The sequence below is a fragment of the Aulonocara sp. 'chitande type north' Nkhata Bay genome, linkage group LG15 (genome assembly GCF_057382095.1).
Source record: "Aulonocara sp. 'chitande type north' Nkhata Bay isolate Kocher_YH1m ecotype deep benthic linkage group LG15, A_spYH_male_GT1.1, whole genome shotgun sequence".
NCBI lineage: Eukaryota > Metazoa > Chordata > Actinopteri > Cichliformes > Cichlidae > Aulonocara > Aulonocara sp. 'chitande type north' Nkhata Bay.
Genome location: NC_141358.1, coordinates 37,259,378 through 37,280,570, shown reverse-complemented (window position 1 = coordinate 37,280,570; position 21,193 = coordinate 37,259,378). Strand labels below are relative to the sequence as shown.

At 42.8% G+C, this 21,193-nt stretch overlaps 1 protein-coding gene across 1 annotated transcript in view; it reads left to right on the top strand.

The window, feature by feature from the left end:
* Positions 1-21,193, top strand: part of nr5a2 (nuclear receptor subfamily 5, group A, member 2) — a 69,583-nt gene that overhangs the window by 14,953 nt on the left and 33,437 nt on the right. The window contains exon 4 of the mRNA XM_086263253.1: positions 1,951-2,660. Coding sequence (XP_086119379.1) covers positions 1,951-2,660 — 710 coding nt within the window. The remainder of the gene's footprint in view (positions 1-1,950; positions 2,661-21,193) is intronic.

Below are 21,193 nucleotides of genomic sequence, written 5' to 3'. Positions count from 1 at the left end.
CTGATATTCATGATGTGATGTGGGTCCCTGGGTGTGGGCAGGCAAGAAAGGCAGTCGGGGCTTAATTTTGTTTTCCCAGTAGGGCCAACTATTAGTTTCTCAGCTCATTAATTACGCTGTTGTGGAGAATCATTAATAGTTAAAGTTGCTCCAAAATAATGTATAATGGATACATTTGACATGGCTCCTGAGTTCTTCTTCTTTTTTTTTCTTTTGATGTATAATCAATTTTTGAAGGGTCATGATAATCCCTGAGCCTGGCTGAGTGGGCACTGCATGGGGTTGACCTCAAGCGTGTTAAGACATGATTGTGTGAACGTTTGCATGTAAAATCAAGTTGCCGAGATGACAGTCGCCAAGTTGACTGTCTAGCGTGCCCTCTTTATGCGATTCTGTGTCTGATGTTTTCTATGTTCAGGACTCTGTGTTTGCACGTGTTTTCTGCGTGTGAGTGTACGAAACGGTGATGCACACAAGCGGCATGTGGTTGTGTGAGTGTGTGCGTCTGGCCTTTCGGCTCCTCTCGCTCAGATCAGTGACAGGCACTTTTCGTGACGGAGGTCATTAAAATCACTCCCAAGGCAGCTCGGTGTCCGTGTGAGTGTGTGTCTATTCATGTATGCCTTTGTGCGGGTATCTGCCCATCTTAACCCCGAACTTCAATCCCCCACCACACCCTCTCAACACCCCCTCTTCAATTTTCTTCTTCTGTTCTTTCATTCATCCGTCAAGACATCGAGAGTCAGAGTGGATCGAGGCTGACTGGCTAAGATAGCTGATTACTCAGTGTGTATGAGCAGGTCAAATATATGTGCATTCATTAGCATATTCTTTTTGTATATGTGAAATTCTTTAAAAGAAAGAAGACCTTTAAGTCTACAATAAAACCCAAGTTGATATTCTGAAATATTGGTGTTAGTGAGTGTTTTTCTGCTGCATAGTGTCCCAGAAGTCCGTTAGCTGGTTGCACACTGGGCTACGAGAGCCTCGTCAGAGTAAGAGGTAATTAAGTATGAATAATTAACACCAGCGCCCCCCAACTGAGAGACAGCAGAGCGGCTTCCCCATGGCAGCAGTTCGACAGATCACACATGGCCCTCGTAGCAGTCCACTGTGTGCCCAGTTCGTTCATTATAAATACCCACAGCACAGACTCGTTGTGATCCTCGCCACAGGATGCTGCACCGAGGGGGGAGACAGGGGGCATCATGGGTATGTTTGTTTCACCAGAATAAAGAGACACAATGTACTTATTGTCAGGCTTTTAAGCTTTTGTTTTTTTGTGGGAGTTTTGTTAAAAAGAAAAAAGATTCTGGTAATTGACCGTGGTATTTTAATGGTTTTTGGAACTTCATATTCAGATACATTTTTAAAACATGTATTTTGGAAAGAGAGCTGGCGTATCCTGTGAGATTATACCCACATCTAGCTGTTGAGGTGAATAGTTTCTGTATGGCAGACCGAGACAGCCAGCTGCACAGCGATAATTCTGCAGAGTGTTTCGTAGAGTTTCTAGTCAATGAGTAACATTGCTATCTGTGAGCTCTGTGGGGTTTAAGAGTCAATGGGTAAATGTCAAGTGCAATCACAACAGGAAAACTTTTGCCCTACATACAAGTTACATATGAAAAGTTCATATCCAAACATCATAATTACTTTTACAGTCTGGAACGGTACTCTAAAGGCTTTTTCTACTTACAAGCACATGTGAGGTTATCAGGCATGTAATCTTTAGCAGACTATTGTCTCTTTGGATTATGAATCTCTTTGTTGAATGGATTCATCATTCTGGATGAAATAACTTTTGGATGAACATGTGAAAAATATTTAGGATTGCATATACTAACTGCTTATTCTATGAAACCTCTTTAAGAACTATAACTGTGAACTTTAAATGCAGCTGACTGTATGTTCCTTTTTTGTCTTCTTTTTCATCTCTCTGCCCATCAGCTGTGCGAGCGGATCGCATGCGGGGCGGTCGCAACAAGTTCGGCCCAATGTACAAACGTGACCGAGCCCTCAAGCAGCAAAAGAAGGCGCTGATTCGAGCCAACGGCCTAAAGATTGAGGCCATGAGCCAGGTGATGCAGGCCGTACCCACTGACCTCACTATCTCTTCAGCCATCCAGAACATCCACTCTGCAGCCTCCAAGGGCCTTCCACTGAGCCACCACGCTGGCCACCACACCAGTCACCACCACCACCACCACCACCACCACGGCACAGCCCTTCCCCCAACAGACTACGACCGCAGCCCATTTGTCACTTCGCCAGTAAGCATGGCAATGCCACCACATGCCGGCAGCCTGCAGGGCTACCAGGCAGCCTACGGACACTTCCAGGGCACTCGCACCATCAAGTCTGAGTACCCAGACCCATACACCAGCTCACCAGAATCCATCATGGGCTATGCCTACGTTGACGCCTACCAGTCGGGCTCACCACCCAGCTTCCCACACCTGATTGTAGAGTTGCTTAAATGTGAGCCAGATGAGCCGCAGGTTCAGGCCAAGATCCTAGCCTATCTACAGCAGGAGCAGGCGAGCCGGGGCAAACACGAGAAGCTCAATACCTTTGGCCTGATGTGCAAGATGGCCGACCAAACACTCTTCTCCATCGTGGAGTGGGCACGCAGCAGCATTTTCTTCCGAGAACTCAAGGTATGTGCGCACAAGTCTTTAAAATATGTTTACATTTGAATGTGAGAAGCTGTTTACTCTACATAAATTGAATTATTAGCCAACACTGGTTTTCATAGTTTGGCCCATCATTTTGATCAGTTATGACAGCATACTGTTTAAGCTTTAATTCCATCTGCAGTAAGTCTTCATGCCTTTAATAAATTATCCTGCATTTCTTTCCACTGCTAAATCTTTCACCATGTTGCCATTCATAATTGACAATACTTTACCCAGTTCACAAACATGTGCTTAATCCTTTATCTTCAGCAGACCTTTAATCTCCCTTTTAATGCCACGGAGCACGCTAACACTGAGTGCACAAGGCTGTGGGGGGCAGTGGCAGGTCTGTCCATTGCTGCCACTGCTGCGTGTCCCATTGCCTGATCAAAATTCAGCAGCCAGTTGTATTTACCCCGTGCATGACACATTTTTGCTATGGGTTTTGAAAACTTTGACTGTGAGCTTCAGGCACATTTCATATTAACAAGGCCCTAGTCTGAGGGTTTTATGTGAACAGAATACCATCCCTTTTAAATACTTCTCAGATCTACACAGACATGCGCTGTGTGATGACATGCGATACTATGACTATAAAAGCAAAAATAAAAAAGTCTTTTGCGTTTTAAAATTTTTTTAAACTGAGTTCTAATTAAATAACAGTTAAACCTAAGACTCTGCTCCTCCTAACCCAGCTTTTTAAGGTTTATGTAATCTGACAAGCCTAGTAAAATGGCAACATTGTATCCTTTGTCCAGATCACAATTACAACTGACCACTGGATACCATCCACAAATGCTTCACTGTAACACGTGATCATTCTTTCTCCTATTCATCACAGAGCACAAGGGAGATTTTCTGGTGTGTGTTTGCACACTTGCACTTTATTTGCTCTGAATGAAGGTTAATGTTCAGAGCGACATGAAAGGCATTTGATTAGTCTGTGCCTCACCTGTTTTTCTTCCCCTTGTCTGATTCTTTTTCTGTTTGTTTCACACCGCATCGCCGAAGGCTCAGCTGCATATTCATGGGCCAGGGCCTGTTGCAAAATCCCCTCCAAATATTTAATATTATTTTGTTTTCAAAGGGGAAAATAAAAAATGAAAAAATGCAATATTAAAAACAGAGCCAATTACAGCACAGATAAGAGTCCTTGAAAAACACATGTTGACATTTAGCACACGCCGTGTCCCCACTATTGACATTTTTGAGATCTGTATTTGCATTTACCTCAAATGCATAGCACACACACACAGACACGCAAAGGACCTTTGTAGGGTGTGGCCACAGCTAATAATTGTGTGTGGCTTGCCAATTAACTTTGAATGATCATTTTTGCTCCATTGTGAAGCATCTCTATTTTTCTCACTCTCATCCTAATTCAATTATCTCACCCACTTGTGTTTGTCACTCCCTGATTTGCTGCTGAATGGGCTGTCATTATGTTTGCCTAATGACTACCCATATTACAGAAGCTTGATAGTAATTGAGCCGAGTGCCTGTTACAAAGGTAGAAAATGACCCGGGCTCTATGCAGGAGAAACCTCTTGCTCTACCCCAAACGGTTACAAAAAATAATCTCCTGCTTGTGTTGCACAAGACCCAGTGTTTTTTGGGGAGGTGGGACCACGTTTCACTCAAGTAAGAGAGATAATTGAACTTACCCCACTTCCCCTATTTTTGAAGGGTCATCTGAAGCACAAGAGGGCCTGACAAATAATGTGCTAGCTGCGGCACTGACAGATTTTCCCACAGTCCTCGTCTCCTCGCTTGTTTCTAATTAACAGCTACAGGGAGGACTGGTGAAGAAAGATTAATGCTGGGGAGAATATGCAAAGCACGGGCTAGCCAAACTGATCAGCTCACTCTGGATTGTCTGATGCTGCTATTAAACGCATTTTAAAATCTACAAAGTATTTGCTTTGTGTTTTTCAGCCATATGAGCTTAATAATTGTGTGTCAATGCATGGTGCCATCCTTTACATATTTTTACTGTGCAAATTAAGCAGAAAAACCCACCCACGACCTTTGTTCTCCACCTTTATCTCCTTGTAAACAAATCTTTGTTTCCTTTTGACTATATGTGTGTCTGTGTTGGTACAGCTAATGGTGCACGTTGTAGTGTTTCATACTGATTGCTGATTTGATAAGACATGTATAAATCCTTCATCAGCTCCTCTAACTATTAAATCTGACTTTAAGACATGAGGTTGAGCCTGAGACCAGAAAGAGAGGAAGCTGAGTGGAATTAAAAGTTTGTCACTGCAGTAGTGTGGCACTGTAGGAAGTTATAAATACGCTTTCACACACACACACACAAAGATATCCACATTAAGACACGGACACCACTCACCCATAAAGCACAGCCCCTTTCACTATTATTAGCTCTGTAAGAACAAAAGAATTTCTCTGGTCATAGAGCCAAGCTGGAAGGGTGTGTGGGAGGCATCTGCCAAAAAAGTGTTTAAAGATTTAGTTTCCATAAGTTGGCCTCGGTCACGAGACTCATAAATATTTAGTCATTAAGGGGACCTTCTAAAGAGCACTCCCTATTCTTTTCCAGTGCGGCGCACTACCTCTCGCCCTCCCTCTCTTTACTTCTGGGAATGAGGCATGACGTGAGGAACATTTCTTACACCTTGGATCTGAGAAGTTGGGGTGGGCTCTCTCCGCCAACCTACTTCACTACTTCAGTTCTGATTGGTTTAACACATTGACAATTAGATCGAGGCAGGTCTGGTGCACTGGTTTTAAAATCAGTTTTAAAAAAAGTGGCATGATGAGGGAATGCTTTGGCAGGGTTCGGAGTTTTATAGAATTTTACGTGAGTTGAAAACAGGTGGATTCGTGATTCGTGTTCTGTTATTTATATCAGAACTTGATCCTGCGTTTGCCAACAAAAGATGCAGTTAATGGTTTTAATGATTTTTCATTGAAAGATTAGTTTTTGCTCTTTTTGCAGAAAGCCACTGACTATACATTTGTCTTATTTTCCAAAGGGTAAATAAGGTAAAAAAGGGATTTATTTGTGTATACAAAAGTATACACAAACCATGCTTAATCCACTGTGTTCCACACTTAAATGTAGTGTATCCCAGAGTTTGTTCGCTCTGGGGGGATGGGTGTTTGACAATGCGTTTGTCGTTCAGAGACATTTGCTGGCACTAGGCGGATGCTGTGATATCCCTCCCCAACCTTCTCATCCCCTGTCCTGCCATGAACCCCACTGCCTGCTCCGATACATTTGTGCATGGTAAAGAAAAGAAAAAAATCTTTATTATGCTCATAAAGGGAGCTACAGGCTTTTTGCAAAAAGATTGCTTTTTGGTGGTACTGGATTTCACAGCTGTACTACACGTGATGGTAACCCCTATAAAGAACAAATCAATGAACCCCCATAGTTAAAGTATTAGCAAGCACACTTTTCAGAAGGGCTTTCTAGGAATTCTCTCACTGAAGCAAATCTAGATGAAGGAGAATGATGGAAATACAACACAAAACCTCCCAACAAACAACTTCATGAAAGCATTTCATGTAAAACAGTAACCTCCCATGATATTTAGAAATTTGTCAACTAAAGTTTGCTTTACACAGGAATATAAATCAATGTCCACTATAATAATAATGAAAAAAGGGCTACTGAAAACAAGACAGAGCAAGAACACAAAAATGAAAGTGCAAGTAAAGCGAAGTGATTCACCAAACAAGCTGCAGAAAAAAAAAAAAAACAAGAAATTGTCATAAATCAAACCGCCCTTGAAAGAGATGAATTTGTAACAGAAGTAAAGGTTTGTCTTACAAATGCTTTTAAAGTACACACGTGAGGTAAAATATCAGACTTTTAAAAGGATCAAATAGTTTAAGTTGCTCCTTGACAACATTTAAACACTTTGACTAAAAAGACGATGTCATGTGTTTTTGTAAAACTGGTGAAGACAGCCATTAAAAAAACAAACAAACAAACACTCTGTTCCTGTTTTTACTGAAAATTGGAATACAAGTGTTTGCATGAGTAGTTGGACTTTGTGTGTGTGTGTATGTGTGTGTGTGTGTTCGTGTGTGTGTGTGAGGGTGACTCATACCACGGTGGTCTGGTGCTACCCTCTCCTCCATTGTTCCAGCTTAAAGATGGCTAGCCTGACTCCCACCACAAACACAATGGGAAGGAGAATTTAGCAGGGCGATAGGGACTATTGATGATTCATATGTTTATATCTTACCTTCCTAACTGTACTCCCTTTTCACCACAGCTACCCCACCCTCTTTCCTCTCTACACCCTTTAATAAAAACATGTGTGTTCGGTGGTGGGACAACAAGCGCTTTTGCGTGCCTTGTCAACACACGGCATACAGAAGTTAATGTACTAAAAGGAAGCACCCTGTCAGACAAAGGCTCATAGGTAAAGTAGTGCCGTAAAGCTACTACTCTTTAGCAATAGCACAGTAAAGAAAATGTGGTACAACTCTGTAATAACATAGTAGTAACTGTGAGTAACACTAGACTAAAGTGAATATAAATGGGGCAACAATATGATAATCCATGATGTAATGTGCAATGTGAACTACCATTTCCAAATTATTACTGTACTATTGCTATGAAATTTTGCCTCACTGGCGGGGGTGCATTTCTTTTTCCACATTATTAGCCATTAGATACATTTTAGATCCCAGCTTCAAAGACATTTGCACTATTTTTTTTTTCAAATCTCAAATGTCTCATATAAGGTGAGCAAGAACTGCATGTTACTTCAATTATCTGCTGAAAGTGACGTAGCATTTTAAAAGATAATTCAAATACCCAAACCTGTGTAACTATATATGTATACTCAGTCCACCCACCTGAAAAAAATGGCACAGAGTTAAAACACCCGTGACATTTTTTAAATGTGGCATTACTGTTTCTATTAGTTGTCCAGCGACAGTTGTTTGGAGGAGATCCATTTAGGTTTTTATGCCTCTCTGTTTCTCTCTCTCTCTCGTTTTTCTGTTTTGCTCTGCTCTGCATGTAGCGGCAATGGCAAAAGCAGAACTGAGGCCCATTATGTTGAGGAGGAACTGTATTAGAAGTCTCGTTCCCTGGGAAAGCTCCCAGCTGAGATGGGACGGCCATATTGGATAAACAGATGGCGGGGGAGAGGAAAGGACAGGCGAGGAGAACAGAGGTGAAACAAAGAGGGGAGATGAGAGAAGAGATGGGTAGACGAGGAATGCGAGAAGAGAGTGGGGGGAGAGGGAAGGGAAGGAGAGGGAATAACAAAGAGGAGCGGGTGGAGGAGAGAAGGAGGGAAAAAGGAGGAGAGGAGAGGAGAGTTGCAGGTCATACCTCGCATCTTTATGTCAGCTTTCTTTTAAATATAGGCAGGAATGCAAACAATTTAATAAGCCCAAATTGAATACAAATCATAACTTAAATTTTAAGAGCTTTATAATAAAGTGTTGTTATCATAACAGACCAGTCCGCTAAGATACCAAATTAGCACTGTGTTGTGTTATTTTGTACTTCAATTTTACTTCCAGTTTAGTTTATTGATTCCTATAAATAAATACATTTCATAAGGTTTCATGAACACACAAAAATCTGCAGAAATGTGCAGCAGTCTAACAAATTAGACAAGTAGTTTTAAGCAGTAGAATTATTTACAGCGCTTACTCTTCTCCTCCAGTTTAATCGACTCCTCTCAGCTGCTGCGTGTCAGTCAATCACACCAGATGACAGATCCCTCGGGTGGGACAAGAGGGGAGCTGATGTTCACATCTCACACCTGAATATTCTCCACTAATAGATTTACCTGAGTGAATAATGTAAGGTCCTCTGATGTGCCCCCGCTCTGCCCCGGTGCATAATTTCAGCCCCCTCCTCGACCTCTTTCCCATCTACATCCATAAATATTACATTAATTTACTTTGGTAAAATTATATTTACAAGTTCAGACTGGATGGTCTTTTTTTTCCTGCAGTCTTGGTTCTCTCCCCTCTGCACACATGTAGTCTACTCCCCCACCTCGTTTTTCTATAATCTATTCAGAAGCAGCTTTTATTTTCAAGGTGCATGTGCACGTTTCTGTGTGTGTTTAAGTGTGTTTGTGTGTGTGTAATAGGAGGGGGTATATTGCCCCTGCACTGCGTTGACCGGTGATTGCACCTTTTCTTTTTTTTTTCTTCACACCCCATAACTGAGTGGAAATTAATAAGTCGTTTTAGGCGTGATCTGTGAACCCTGGGAAGTGGTATATCTATACCACCATCCACACACACACACGCAGAGATCCGGAGCCTCAGGCTGCAATGTCTGTCTTGTCACAGAGGTCAACCCCCTCCACCCCTTACCCCACCATGCAACAACCTCCTCTCTCAACACCGCCAGTCCTGACAAACTGCAAGCGTGATGGGGTTGGCGGACACATGCGTTTGGCAGAGATTTGTAACTGTGTCCCTGCTCCATTGAATTTGAATTATTTTGCAGGTTGTGCCGCACCCTGGAAACACACACACATACCACGGCACCCTTACTTTACAGGGGATAAAAGGAAGAAGCTATAGAAAAGGACAGTGAGAGGGATGTTGCCAAGTGTGGGGAAAGATGGCACACGGGATGTTTAAATTAGTTATAGAAATAGTAAGAGAAAGAAAGAAGGGGTTCAAAAAAGTTGACCAAAGGAAAATAATAGAGACATAAGATGAGAAATTAAGAAAATATTACAAGAAGATAATAAAGGGTCGCTAGAGAAGGACAGAAAGAAGGAAATAAGGAGGAGGGGAGGGGGTACATGGGAAGATGAACAAGGGACTGTGAGAGGTAACAACCAAGGGCAAGAGGAGGAGGAGGAAGAGGAAAAGAGGGGGCACAGTGAAGGACAACAGGGGAGGGTGAAAAGAGAACCGGTAGGTTGGTGGGGTAGGGTGCGGGGTGTAAGGAGGGAACAGGTGGAAGGTTAATGGGCCTGGAGCAGATCCACCAGACGCTCTTGGGCTTGATATATGGGGCCTGGGCCTGGCGCGGGGCGTAGGCTTTCAAAGATATATTATTTCATTTGAGGAGCAGCAGCATTCTGGCCGACAACCCCTCCACCCACCCTCACCCCCCCGATCCCCCACCAACACCCCCCACAGTCCAGCATTTGTCCAGTGATAGATGACATACACGCACACACGTGTGCGCAACCCACCCTAAAACACACACAAATGCATGTACAGTATTGTCCCCCCTGTGACAGACACACACACACCCCTTTGATTCTGCACAGACTTTTTTTGTTGAAGTCGGCAGACGACCAGCCTCACTTATTTTAGCTATTTGTCCCTGTTTACTTGTCTATTACATGTTCGGTCTTTCTTTCTTTCCTTCCTTCTCTCTCTCACCGTCTCCCTTCTGCTGTTATGTGTCTCCCTGGCTGCCGGCAGGTCTTACGGCCGCCTGTGTGTTTTTTTAAGTTGCTATTTTAGTTGTAACAATATCTCTTTGATCAGCAGTACTGGGTAGGAGCAGCAGCAGTTCGGGGGATACTTATAGGAGGGAGAGGTTGGTGTAGGTTCACAAAGGCCTCTTTTCATTCATAAATTATTGACCATCATGCAGACATCACTCTGTCTTTTTCATAAATAGTGTAAAAAGGCCCTCCTGATTTTTTTTTTTGCAATACAAAATGGGAAAAGTCGATTTTTTTGGATCTGTTTTAAAGACAGTGTATGGGCAGTCAAAAAACCATAAATCATATATGACTGAGGCAGTTCTTTAGCTAGAAGGCTCCAGTTTGGACGTCCTGAATATGAGCCTTACACTGAAGTGTCCCGCTGCAAGATACGGAAGCTGTGAAATGCTATTCACACAGGTCCCACGTGCAAGTGAAACATGGAAATGCATGTAAAATATTGTATTTGCCTCAGAGAACAGCACAAATAAATAAAAAATAATAATTTTCTTCTAAATCAATATTTATTTCCTAACATAGCAGTCTGAATTTTTGAACAGCCTATACAACTTAGGCTGCTTTGACTGCAAGCAACCACCGATTTGACAGAAAGCAAAATTTCCAATGTCCTCTTCACTTCCCCTGATAGTCAGACTGAGCTTCAAAATACAGCCATTTCAAATACTGGACGGGTCCCATAGGTCCATCCCGGGGGGATGGCGGGAGGCCGGAAGGAAGAACAGGAAACTTGTTAAAAGAGAAGATTTAAGGTCACCTGTCCCAAAGGAGCGGCAGCTTTAAGGAGACGACGGGGGTTGGGTCGTTTTAAGCATGTGCAAAGTCTGCTCATCTACTTGTTGCTTTGATGAGGGATGAAAGGCTGTCATGAAGTACAAGTTTACAGAGCTCTGAGCAATGATAGACTCAACTGTCCTCAGCATTATCTCTTCCTTGCGCCACTTCTTTCTCTCACAAGGACCTTTCTTTTTTCCCACTGTTTCGACTCTTAACCGAAATTGGAACTCGGCATGCGAGAGCACTGATGAGACATTCAGTTGTTGACAGATGGACATCACTGGATATTCACCACCCAACTAAACCTGTAAAAGAGATTTGTTTTTTTGCTTTTGTAAACTTCTGTCTGTCTCGGCCTTTTGCCGTTTTCCCCCCTCTCGTCTTCAACCCACTGCTCATTTAGCAGCAAAGAAAAGCAAAAAAATTGAATAAAATAAAAAAATTGCCTCCACCTCCTCTCGTAGTTTTTCATTTTCAAGCAAGTTAACACGGGCTGATTCGCATTTGTGAGCACTTTGGGCATCCGGCAGGAGAAAGAGCAGGTTGTGTTTAAGTCTTGTTTGAGAATGATCAGGGTAAAAGCCTTTTTTATTGGCAGGTCATGCTGCTTGTTAAGACGGTGGCGCAGGTGACTGGGCTGTGCTGTTAGCCTCTGTGGCCCCCGAACTAACACTGTTGTTCTTTCGCAAGTTGGCAACAGTCAGTCAAATCAGCCGGGAGAGACGGGCAGATATAGATAGAAGGGAAAGGAAGTGGGAATAAAAGACAAAGAAATTGGGTAAACAAAGTGGATATTGGAACTTGATTTAGCTGGCTGGGCTGCTAACAAATCAACTCAAGGGAGTGTAAACATTTTACACACTCCAAAGTACAAAGCAACTTTCTCGCTCCTTCCACCCCCACCCCCCTTCCACACACACACACACACACACACACACACACACACACACATATGCTGCTGTGCTTCTAATTATGAGCCATGTTAAATCTGCCTTTTATCCAGAAACCTTTCCACCCCACCCCAGCTTCCCATTAGAAACACTGAAAGCCAAAAGATAAATAAAAAAAATGCAGCCCATTGTGATTTGCAGACGCACAGGGTGGCACTATGTTGTCAGACGACTGGGAAATATACAGAGACAAGTCCTGGCATTTTGCTTCTAAATACTTCCCTGCTATAGGGTTTCCTGGAGGTCACAGGGGCTGAGGTGTGGCTGCTGCAACCTTAAGCTAACCCCCCAACCTCTAAACTAAATTCACCATTCAAAAGTATGCAAACATGTCAGCCAATTCATCTTCCTCTCTTGCGCTCGCCAGAACCAAAGCACAGTTTTTGATTACTTCATCTATTTATATTATAAACAAAGTAAAATCCAATATTCATTGCTGGAGTAGCTGAATAACATATATCAGATTTACATAATTATAACTCAACAATTATCTACCTGATTTAAATTCAGTGCATACAGTTTAAGCATGTTACATTACATATGTTCTTTATGTTGGAAAACTCCACCTACTACAGTGATAGAAGGAGATATTTATATGTCAGGTATCTAAGTGTGAGTAACTTCTTTAGACAATGACTTGATTGTCTTTCACACATTTACCAGAACACACACCTAGCTTTTAGGTAAGATAAAAATAAATAACCAAGCAATATACACACAGAGTGCCCTTTGGTTCCTATGTGCCCATTTTACGTGGCCTTTATTATCTGCGTGTAATCCAGCCTGCCTACAAGTTGGGTCCGTGTCTGCTGCTTTCGTCACAAAGCTGTCAACAGTTGTGCCCCTAGGTCTATTTTTGATGCTTATTTATGGCTCATCTATTCTAGACAGGGAGTGGGGAAGCTTCGGGGCCTGGGGGGTCCAGGAGACAATAGATAAGACAGTGGTGGACCACAGTCAACAGCTTGCTGGCTAGTTTTACACTTAAAGACTCGAGCGGTATTTATATTCAACGGTGATTGAATTTGTACACCGATGACTGATGTGTGCAGTTCGTCGGAGTAACACTAGACACTGTGGCTGTGTTATGACAACGGGCGAGAAATTTCAACGAGGCTGCACGCCAGCCAGCGACCCAGCCGAGAAAACGGCCCAAGCCATCCCGCCAAAGTAGGACAAAAGCACCTGTTCCCTATTCCTACTTTAGCCGCTCTTTTCTTTGCCGGTTTTTGCTCTTGCTTTTCTTATATCTTTTGCACTAGACCAGGACTTTTTTATGACTCTCACACCATTACCTCTTGCTCACCTCACAATCTGTCAGTCTCTTTCTCTGTTCTCCCCAAAAGCCATAAGTGCGAACCTGGCACGAGCCACGGATAAACGATTCCATACATGTGAAATAAAGGCATGGCACTAATAATAGCCATTACAGGCCCTGCGTTCTTTTCGGATTGCGCCCTCTCAGAAGGGGATTAAAAAAAGGCTTTTCGGGCAAAGCTGAAACAATGACGAGCAATAAACCAAATATGCCGAAAGGGGACTTGTTGGGAGAGGTGTCGACAACGTCATTAAACCTCTAGAAATTAACCAGTGAAGCTGAAAAAAATGCAAGGTTTTCAGGTGGCAAGCCATAGTCTCACCTTCCCTCAGGGCAATGCTTTACACGCCACATGTTGCACTGCACTTCCCATCATGAGCAGCCGCACCACCAGGCCCGCAGCAGCCATGCTATACAGAGATATCTTTTTCCAAATCCAGATGCATTCGTGGCAGTTTCTGTCAGAGAAGGCCTGGAGATGCACTTCAGGGAGAAGCAGGGCCCCATCTGTTCTGCGGCACTGCGGTTCTGATACCTCGTCTTCCTCTGAGTTCGGCGGTTTACATATCACAAGAGCTCTGGAAAGGCTCAATTAAGCAATTCAGATATTTAATTTGTGCATCAAGGGCTCTGATCCCAGTGATCTCTGGAGCTGCGCCACATTTAAATGTGGATTCACAGCTGTTTTCTTAAAAATCCACCACCCCATTACAACCCCCCAAGGAAAAAACAAAACAAGGGGGAAAAAACCCCCATCCTCCCCCAGCGCGTCACACACTAATGGGAATATGTGTCTCCCACCCTCTCAGACAGAAAGCATCACAGCGTCAGTCTGTGCATTTTAAAACAGCTCTGGTCTTCTATGCTGGGTTAAGGTATATTGCATATGTGTGTGTCTGTGGGTATATGTCTGTCTGCGTGTGGGAGAGGAAGAACGAGCAAGTTAAAGAAGAATGTCTCTGCTGTTCTGAATAATACAAAAGGGTGAAGGCTTCAGCCTCCTGTCTTCTTTGGCTCCTCTTTTGCGTGTCTTCCTTTCCTCTTAACATCCAGACATCCAGACAAGGATTATTGGCAAATTTTCCAGCGTCTGTCAATCGAAGTCGCACACACGCACACACAAACAGTTACACCAGGGCACACTTACACATACGCAGAGAGGTTTTTACTTTGTATGTAAAGGGTCACCACTTTTCAACAGAGCAACTTCAGTATGCGTTTGCATTGATTCGACAGGTCTCTGGTACTCTCTAAACGGGATGCTATTCTTCCAAAAGATATTCCTGTATTTTGCTCTTTGATTTTGATGCTGGTGGAGGGGGCAGTCTAACCTGCTCTCAAATCCACCAGAGCAGATGAGATCAGGTGACTAGAAAATTCATAGCTTATGATTTACATAATATTCATACTCATCAAACTATTAACTGACCCCTAAGGCCCTATAGATGAGGGCTTTGTCATTCTGTCATTGATTTGCGATGACACTTAGCTCTGAGGGGGCTAAATCGAGCCAAATCCACGCTACCCCCCACCCTCCTCCACAGCATAACGAGACCGAAGGATGTCTTCACTTATGGGTAAAAGGTAAAGGATTTTTCCTTTACTTTGTGACTTGTTTGTTGATTCCTGTGCCTAAACCATCTTTCTCATTTACATCTGACTGTCATAACCTTTCACTAAACCAAATCCAAAGCCACAATTTTAGCCAGCCCACAATCACAACAAAGTCAAATCCATACTTGCATATATTCGCAGTCTTTTACTCCCCAGCGTACCATGCATCCCCTCCACATGCCTTTCACACCCAGCACACAAACACCTAGTCATAAATTGCAGCATTAGCTCAAATAATGATTGCACAGCGTGAAAATCCAATGGCTGGGGCTTAATGCCTTGGAATCGCCTTGTAGATTAAGCTCGGGGTGTGTATTTGTGTGTGCTTGAAGAATCTACGAGGGGTTGGGGGGTTGCTGATGGATCAATAGGATTTCTGTGGTCAGTGCCTCCCAGCCAGGAACCTTATAGAGAGTCTACTGGCGTTACTCGTTTGACTTTGTTATGGCATGCATTTTCTCACTGCATTTGATGGAGGAGGTGGGGTGGGAGAGTGGAGAAGCAGGAAGGCAGAAATATTCATGTAGGTATGGATATTATTGGCACCCATTTGCAACTATGTAGGTCTTAACGTGATTGCATCCAAGTGTTTGTGCCTGTGTGTGTGTGTGTGTGTGTGTGTGTGTGTGTGTGTGTGTGCGTGTGTGTGTGTGTGTGTGTGTGTGTGTGTGTGTGTGTGTGTGTGTGTGTGTGTGTGTGTGTGCGTTTGAGTGTAAAAGGAAGGGTTACTTTTGGGAGATGCCATTCCCTGGGCTGCATGTGTATTAGCGGTCTAATGTTCATGTGAATAATTGATCAGGGCTTCTCTGTGTTTTTGATAATTAGTTGATAGCTTCTTAGCTCTAAGCCCTGAGATTTCTTGCATACGTGTGTCTGTGCAAGTCTGTGTGTATGTGTTTGTGTGTGCACGCAGGCTGGGGTGGGGCTAAGTTATCTATTTCTAAGGTACCTTGGAAACAATAGTGCCTCGAAGTCATGCGCTCATGGATTAACTTTCCTCAGAAATTAAGCAACAGTACATACATTTCTTTCTCATTAACTACCTACATGTCTCACACTCTCTCGGAATAAAATTTATTGCAGCTCCCTGTTTTTGAACCTCGTGCAAGATTAAAATACAACTTTTTTCAGTCATTATTTATATACTTATAAAATAAAAATGGCTGACATTACCTACAAGACTTTTTTTATGCATGTCTAGTAAACAGTCTAGTTGTTTCAGACAACAATAAACACTGCATGCATGAAAAGATATCTATTGAAATTCAGGTCTGGCCTCTCACTGGTCTGTTCCTCTTGCCTTATCGATTTTTCCATCTTTCATATGCTTATGCATCAAGTAAAAACAGAATAGGAAAGTTTGGGCGTGCTTGGTTCATCCTCAAATCCCTGCGCTGATATCAGACAGAGAGGAGTGTTTGTTGCCATCATCAGCGACCTTGAGAAAACAAGACAATCTTCCCATTGCAGCACCCAGACCCGCAGACATGCTTTGTTTTTTTCTTTCTCTAGCATGTAGTGCCACACTTCTCCTAGCCTGCGTGCGCAGTTGTTGTATCAAGTTTCTGCTGTTAAAAGCATCTTTTTTATGTTAATAATGTATTAATTACATATTTATTAAGCACACTGTTACACTGTTTACAGTGGTTTCCTGTATTAGTGGCATCAGTGTGTGTTGAGGTAAAGCCCAGGCAAGCGTGCACAGCTTCGTCAGGCCCGTGTCTTGTTTCCTCTCAGCTCAACAAGGCTCAGGACACATGTACTCGGAGCGGAATGGAAGAAGACAGGGTGAGCAAGGGCAGGGCGGGAAAGAGTCCGTGCCCAATCACTGTCTCGGTTTTTGTTTTGCTGGGGGGTTTTTTCAATGCGGGACCTGGACAAGAAAACAAATGCCATAATGTGTAGAGACGAAACGATGTGAAGCTGGGAAGAGGGAAAGAGCACTGCCAATCGAATGTGCGGTATTGTAGAGGTCAGAGGTCGGCCTCCGGAGTCCGTTAATGCGGTCACCGTGGGAACCAATCAATCACAGTGCCTCAGCAATATCGATCAGACATTGGGGCACACGCACGCTGAAACACAAAGAATTCTTTCTGACACACACACACAGAGGACAGCATACATCCACTCACACAAACCTCTCAGTCTCGCTCTCAGTCCAACACACAGTAAGTGCATATGCAGCGACACACAAATGCTCATTCAAAGCATCTAGGTAGGTAGATAATTACAAGGCATTACAAGAAAAATACTTCGAAAAGAAACGGCTTGTTTTTTCTGCACTGCTGAGGACTAAGCACTGAATAGTATCTTGGAGGAAAGAAGATTTGCACTTTCTACTTTCTACACTTCTCTTGAAAAACCTTTACATCTACTTGCAGTGAGTGAATTTATATTATGGTGAGACTAGAAATACTGTGCTCGACTGATTGCAAAACAAATGAATAGAGCATGTACAATTTTAAAGCACGCATCACAAGCTGATATAATAAAGAACCTCTTTTCCACCAGAAGCGCTTTCATTTTGGAGTGAAAGAAAGATGCAAGGCCTGCTGCATCTTGTGTGATATTTTCTGAGCTCACAGATGGCCTGTGGCATCTCAATGGCTCTTAAGAGACATAATAACAGTCTAGGATTTCTGTGTGCTCAGTTGGAGATAAACCCATCGGCATTCTCCATTACCTGATCTGCTGGATTAAAGATAGATGCATACAACAAGCAGGTGCTATAGACATGCTGATGGGCATTCGTGCGATGTATATATATACAGTATATAGTGTCACATACTGTCGCAGGGCAGCTCAAAGCTGGACGAAGGAGCATTCTCATAATAAAATAGTAAAATATAGATAAAGGTGACACTCTGGCTTGGATACCTTATATAGCACAACCAGGCCAAGTGAACCTTTGTGCTGAACTTTTGTGTCAACCTAAGGTTTAATAGACACAGCTGCAGTGAAGTTGAGAGTGTAACAACAAGCATTTTGTATATAGTTGGCTAAATGTTTTCATTTATTTGCTGTTCAAGCCATTCAGTTACGTGTCTGCAGCTGTAAAGGGACTTAAAGCATCAGTTCAAAAGCAACAAATACATATCCGAGTAGGAAATAATTGACTCTGGTTGCTTTATTCCTTAAGCTTGTCTGCTGTTTGACAAATTTAGTTTCACTGGGTGCATTACCACCAGTATTATCATTCCTCTGCTCTCTGTGTAGCCCCCTCCCGCTTGACTAGCAGCAGCACCTGCCACCTGCTCATTTTCCCAGCATTCTTATCACTGTGCCAGCCGAAGGATCGAGGCCGAACATGGACTGGAGGGCCACGATAAGCATAAGCTGACGTTGTTAAAGTGAGACGAGCGAATACCGGTCCTCTATTCTCACTCTGCAGCATGAACAGAAAGGGGGACGTCATCTGGATCGTGAACACTGTCCATCCGTCTCGGCCTTCCCACCAGTTCACATACCATTGTTGGAACATCCAGGGGATTTTGTCACTCACTCTGTTGTTTTTCCTGATGGATATAACTCTATTTGTGGCTTGGGCAAGTTAAGGATGTCAAAAATGATTTGCAGCAGGATTCAGTAGGCATGTGCTATTTCGTTTGACCTAAAACAAGACGCTGCCTAGATGGTATCAAATGGTGACCTGATATTTTTTTTTTTTGTGCCTTTATTGTAGCTTGGTCTTTGTTAAGATGTTATAATGGCAATAAAGAAATAAACAGGTTGATAGTGAGGTTTTATCTCAGGTCATCAGGGTTGTGTGTGCTCTAAAAGTAAAACAAATATAAACCATTTTATGATTCCTGATACATTGCTGGCTAATTTGTCCAAATCACAAAAAGAAAAACACCAAAAACACGTCGCTCCTCAATTTAATCAACGAGCTAAACTGGAAGCGAGCTTCGGTACACCGTCAAGCTCGGCGTAATTAAGTGTTTGCCACACTCTGAGAACAACAGGCACGGTTCTAGGTAAATTAATGCCCGTTCCCAGGTGAATACGCGGCCTGTTTGGCTCAAGGCGAACAGATGCCAAGACAGGACTGCACCAAAGAATGGCTGCTAGAGACGCGCAGGCATTGATGTCAGCTTCAAATCTCACCTGTAGTACTCCGAGACAGCATTGATTCTTGTCCAACAGAGATAGAGGAAAGATAGAAGCACAGCTATTGTTTATGTACGAGTTGTTTGAGGCAAATAAACTCACGGTCTGCGAATGTGTGTGTTCTCCCCCCTGTGTTAAAAAAAACCACGATTCTCTCCATTCATTAAGGCTCCACAGAAGGAGATTCTATTAATCTGTTCATTAAGCCACATCAAAAATGGAACTACTTATTAAAATCAGATCCAGCTGTGTACTCTCGTTAAAGCCCACCGTACCGTACGAAGCTTAACAATGCTCGTGGCACTAGACCAAAACCCGGCCTCAAGAAAGGGGGAGAAAGATTCTCGTACATTGGCCTGTTTTGACTCGACGCAGCGTGATAATTGCTCTACTCTTAGCAGGGGGCTATGAATAAACATTACTTTTGTCAGCGAGCATCTGAATGCTCCATTTCCAATTAATTTACATTTGCCTAGAAATGGAAGGAATATCTGCTCTTAATCACTATGTTTTATTTTCTCAATTTCCCCCAAGTCTTTTCTCATTCTCCCATTCCCTGTCTGGCAGTTCCATTCCCCCCTTCTCAACTGGGCTCTCCTTTTTCTACCTCTCTCTCCCCCTCTCTGGAAAATCCCATTAATCTCAGCCAGTGGTTTTGAACAAAAGCTATGGGCTAAGCGATTGATCCAGGGCATTGATCCCACTCGCCTGAACGATCATAAAGGTGTTAAATTGGTTTCTTGGAGGATATGTATTTTTCATCACTGGCTGCTGCAAGTACAAGTTCCTGCTCGGAATTTCTCTCATTTCTTAACCAAAAATTGGTGATGATATTAAAATATTAACTAGATCACACCTTGAAAAGCACCTGTAAATGTGTATTTTGAGGCCAGTTTGAAGCAATTTCTCGGGAGCTTATTTTCTGCATGAGCGCCAAGCTCAGAAGCAAAATTCCTGTAATGAGTTTTGCTTCATCCAAGGACAGGTGGCAACTTGGGATTGTTCAAATGCGTACAGTTGAAGGAGGAGAAGAAGTGTTTTTTCATGCATGTTGCCCTAAATTATTTCTTGAATTCATAGAGTATGGCTAAGTTCATATGGCTCAAATCCATTTATGTTTTTTTTAGCCACAAAATGATAGCAACGTTAAATCACCATCTGACCAATTTCAGAGCGTGGTTTTGGCATTTGGTAAGAATTTCAAGAACAAGACCTTCCTGTTGTTCATCTGTGGTGGTTTTGGTTAGGCTTACAGTGAGCATGTGGAGTATTTTCATGTGCTATGAAAAGTATTTGCTGCTGTGTCCATTCACCAGCCTGTAATTATCAGATTTTATTACCTTGAGTCTGATGCTAGTGGAAATTAAAATCTCAAAGAGAATTCCATTATTACCTGAAAAATACTTCTCTCCTTCCTCTTCACAGTGCCTCACCAGCAGTATTACATTTTTTCAACTTTTCTGTTTAGAAAAATTCATTTTGCAGAATGTGTTCAACTTTGAACTTCTTGTGTAGCACCGTTGCTACGCACACTTACCAAAATGTGTTCACATCAATTTGACTTATTAATCAAACAATGTTTCCTTTTTCATCTGTTAGCACTGAATGACCTGGCTGTAACTCGTGCTAGCTGCCTTTATGTATTTAAGGAAATCATCGTGCCAGTTATCTTGACGTCAATATCTATATTTACAGTGTTCGAGGAAGCAACCAATTTCAGTAAAGAACATCAGCCTAGCAGCAAGTGTTTTTATGTCTTGGTGAAATGAGGAAGGGATAAAGAAGAAGAATCAAGGAAAAACAACAGCTTTTTTTTCCTACTATGCGTCATCATTGCTGGAAACGGTTGGCAATTAGAAGCCTTATCTAAATACTCCATGACTATGTGGTGAGACAGGAATTAAACCACTATATAAATCTGCTTTATTGCTCTTTTGGAGCACACAAACTGCTCATTTGAACTTTGCAGCGCCATACGAAGGTGTGAATACATTAAACTAGGCAATGTTTATAATCAGCCGCTGGCAGTCGTCCAGTTTTTGTTTTTTTTCTGACTGCGTTTTCTTTGCACAGAGATAATATTCGGCCCTTTTGCCCTCGTGTAAAACACAAGACAAATTGGTTGTCGATGTCGTGTCAGAAAGTTCATTTTATCTGAGCGAACAGGCAGCAGTGTTGGTAAGATCAGGCACCGTGACTGTTGCTCATTTGACAGAGCAAAGGAAGAGCTTGTCAGGGAAACGACTCGTGTCACTGGAACTTAAAAGGTCAGTGAACTGAACCCCGTACCCCTGGTCCGCCCACACGCCTGTCTATCTG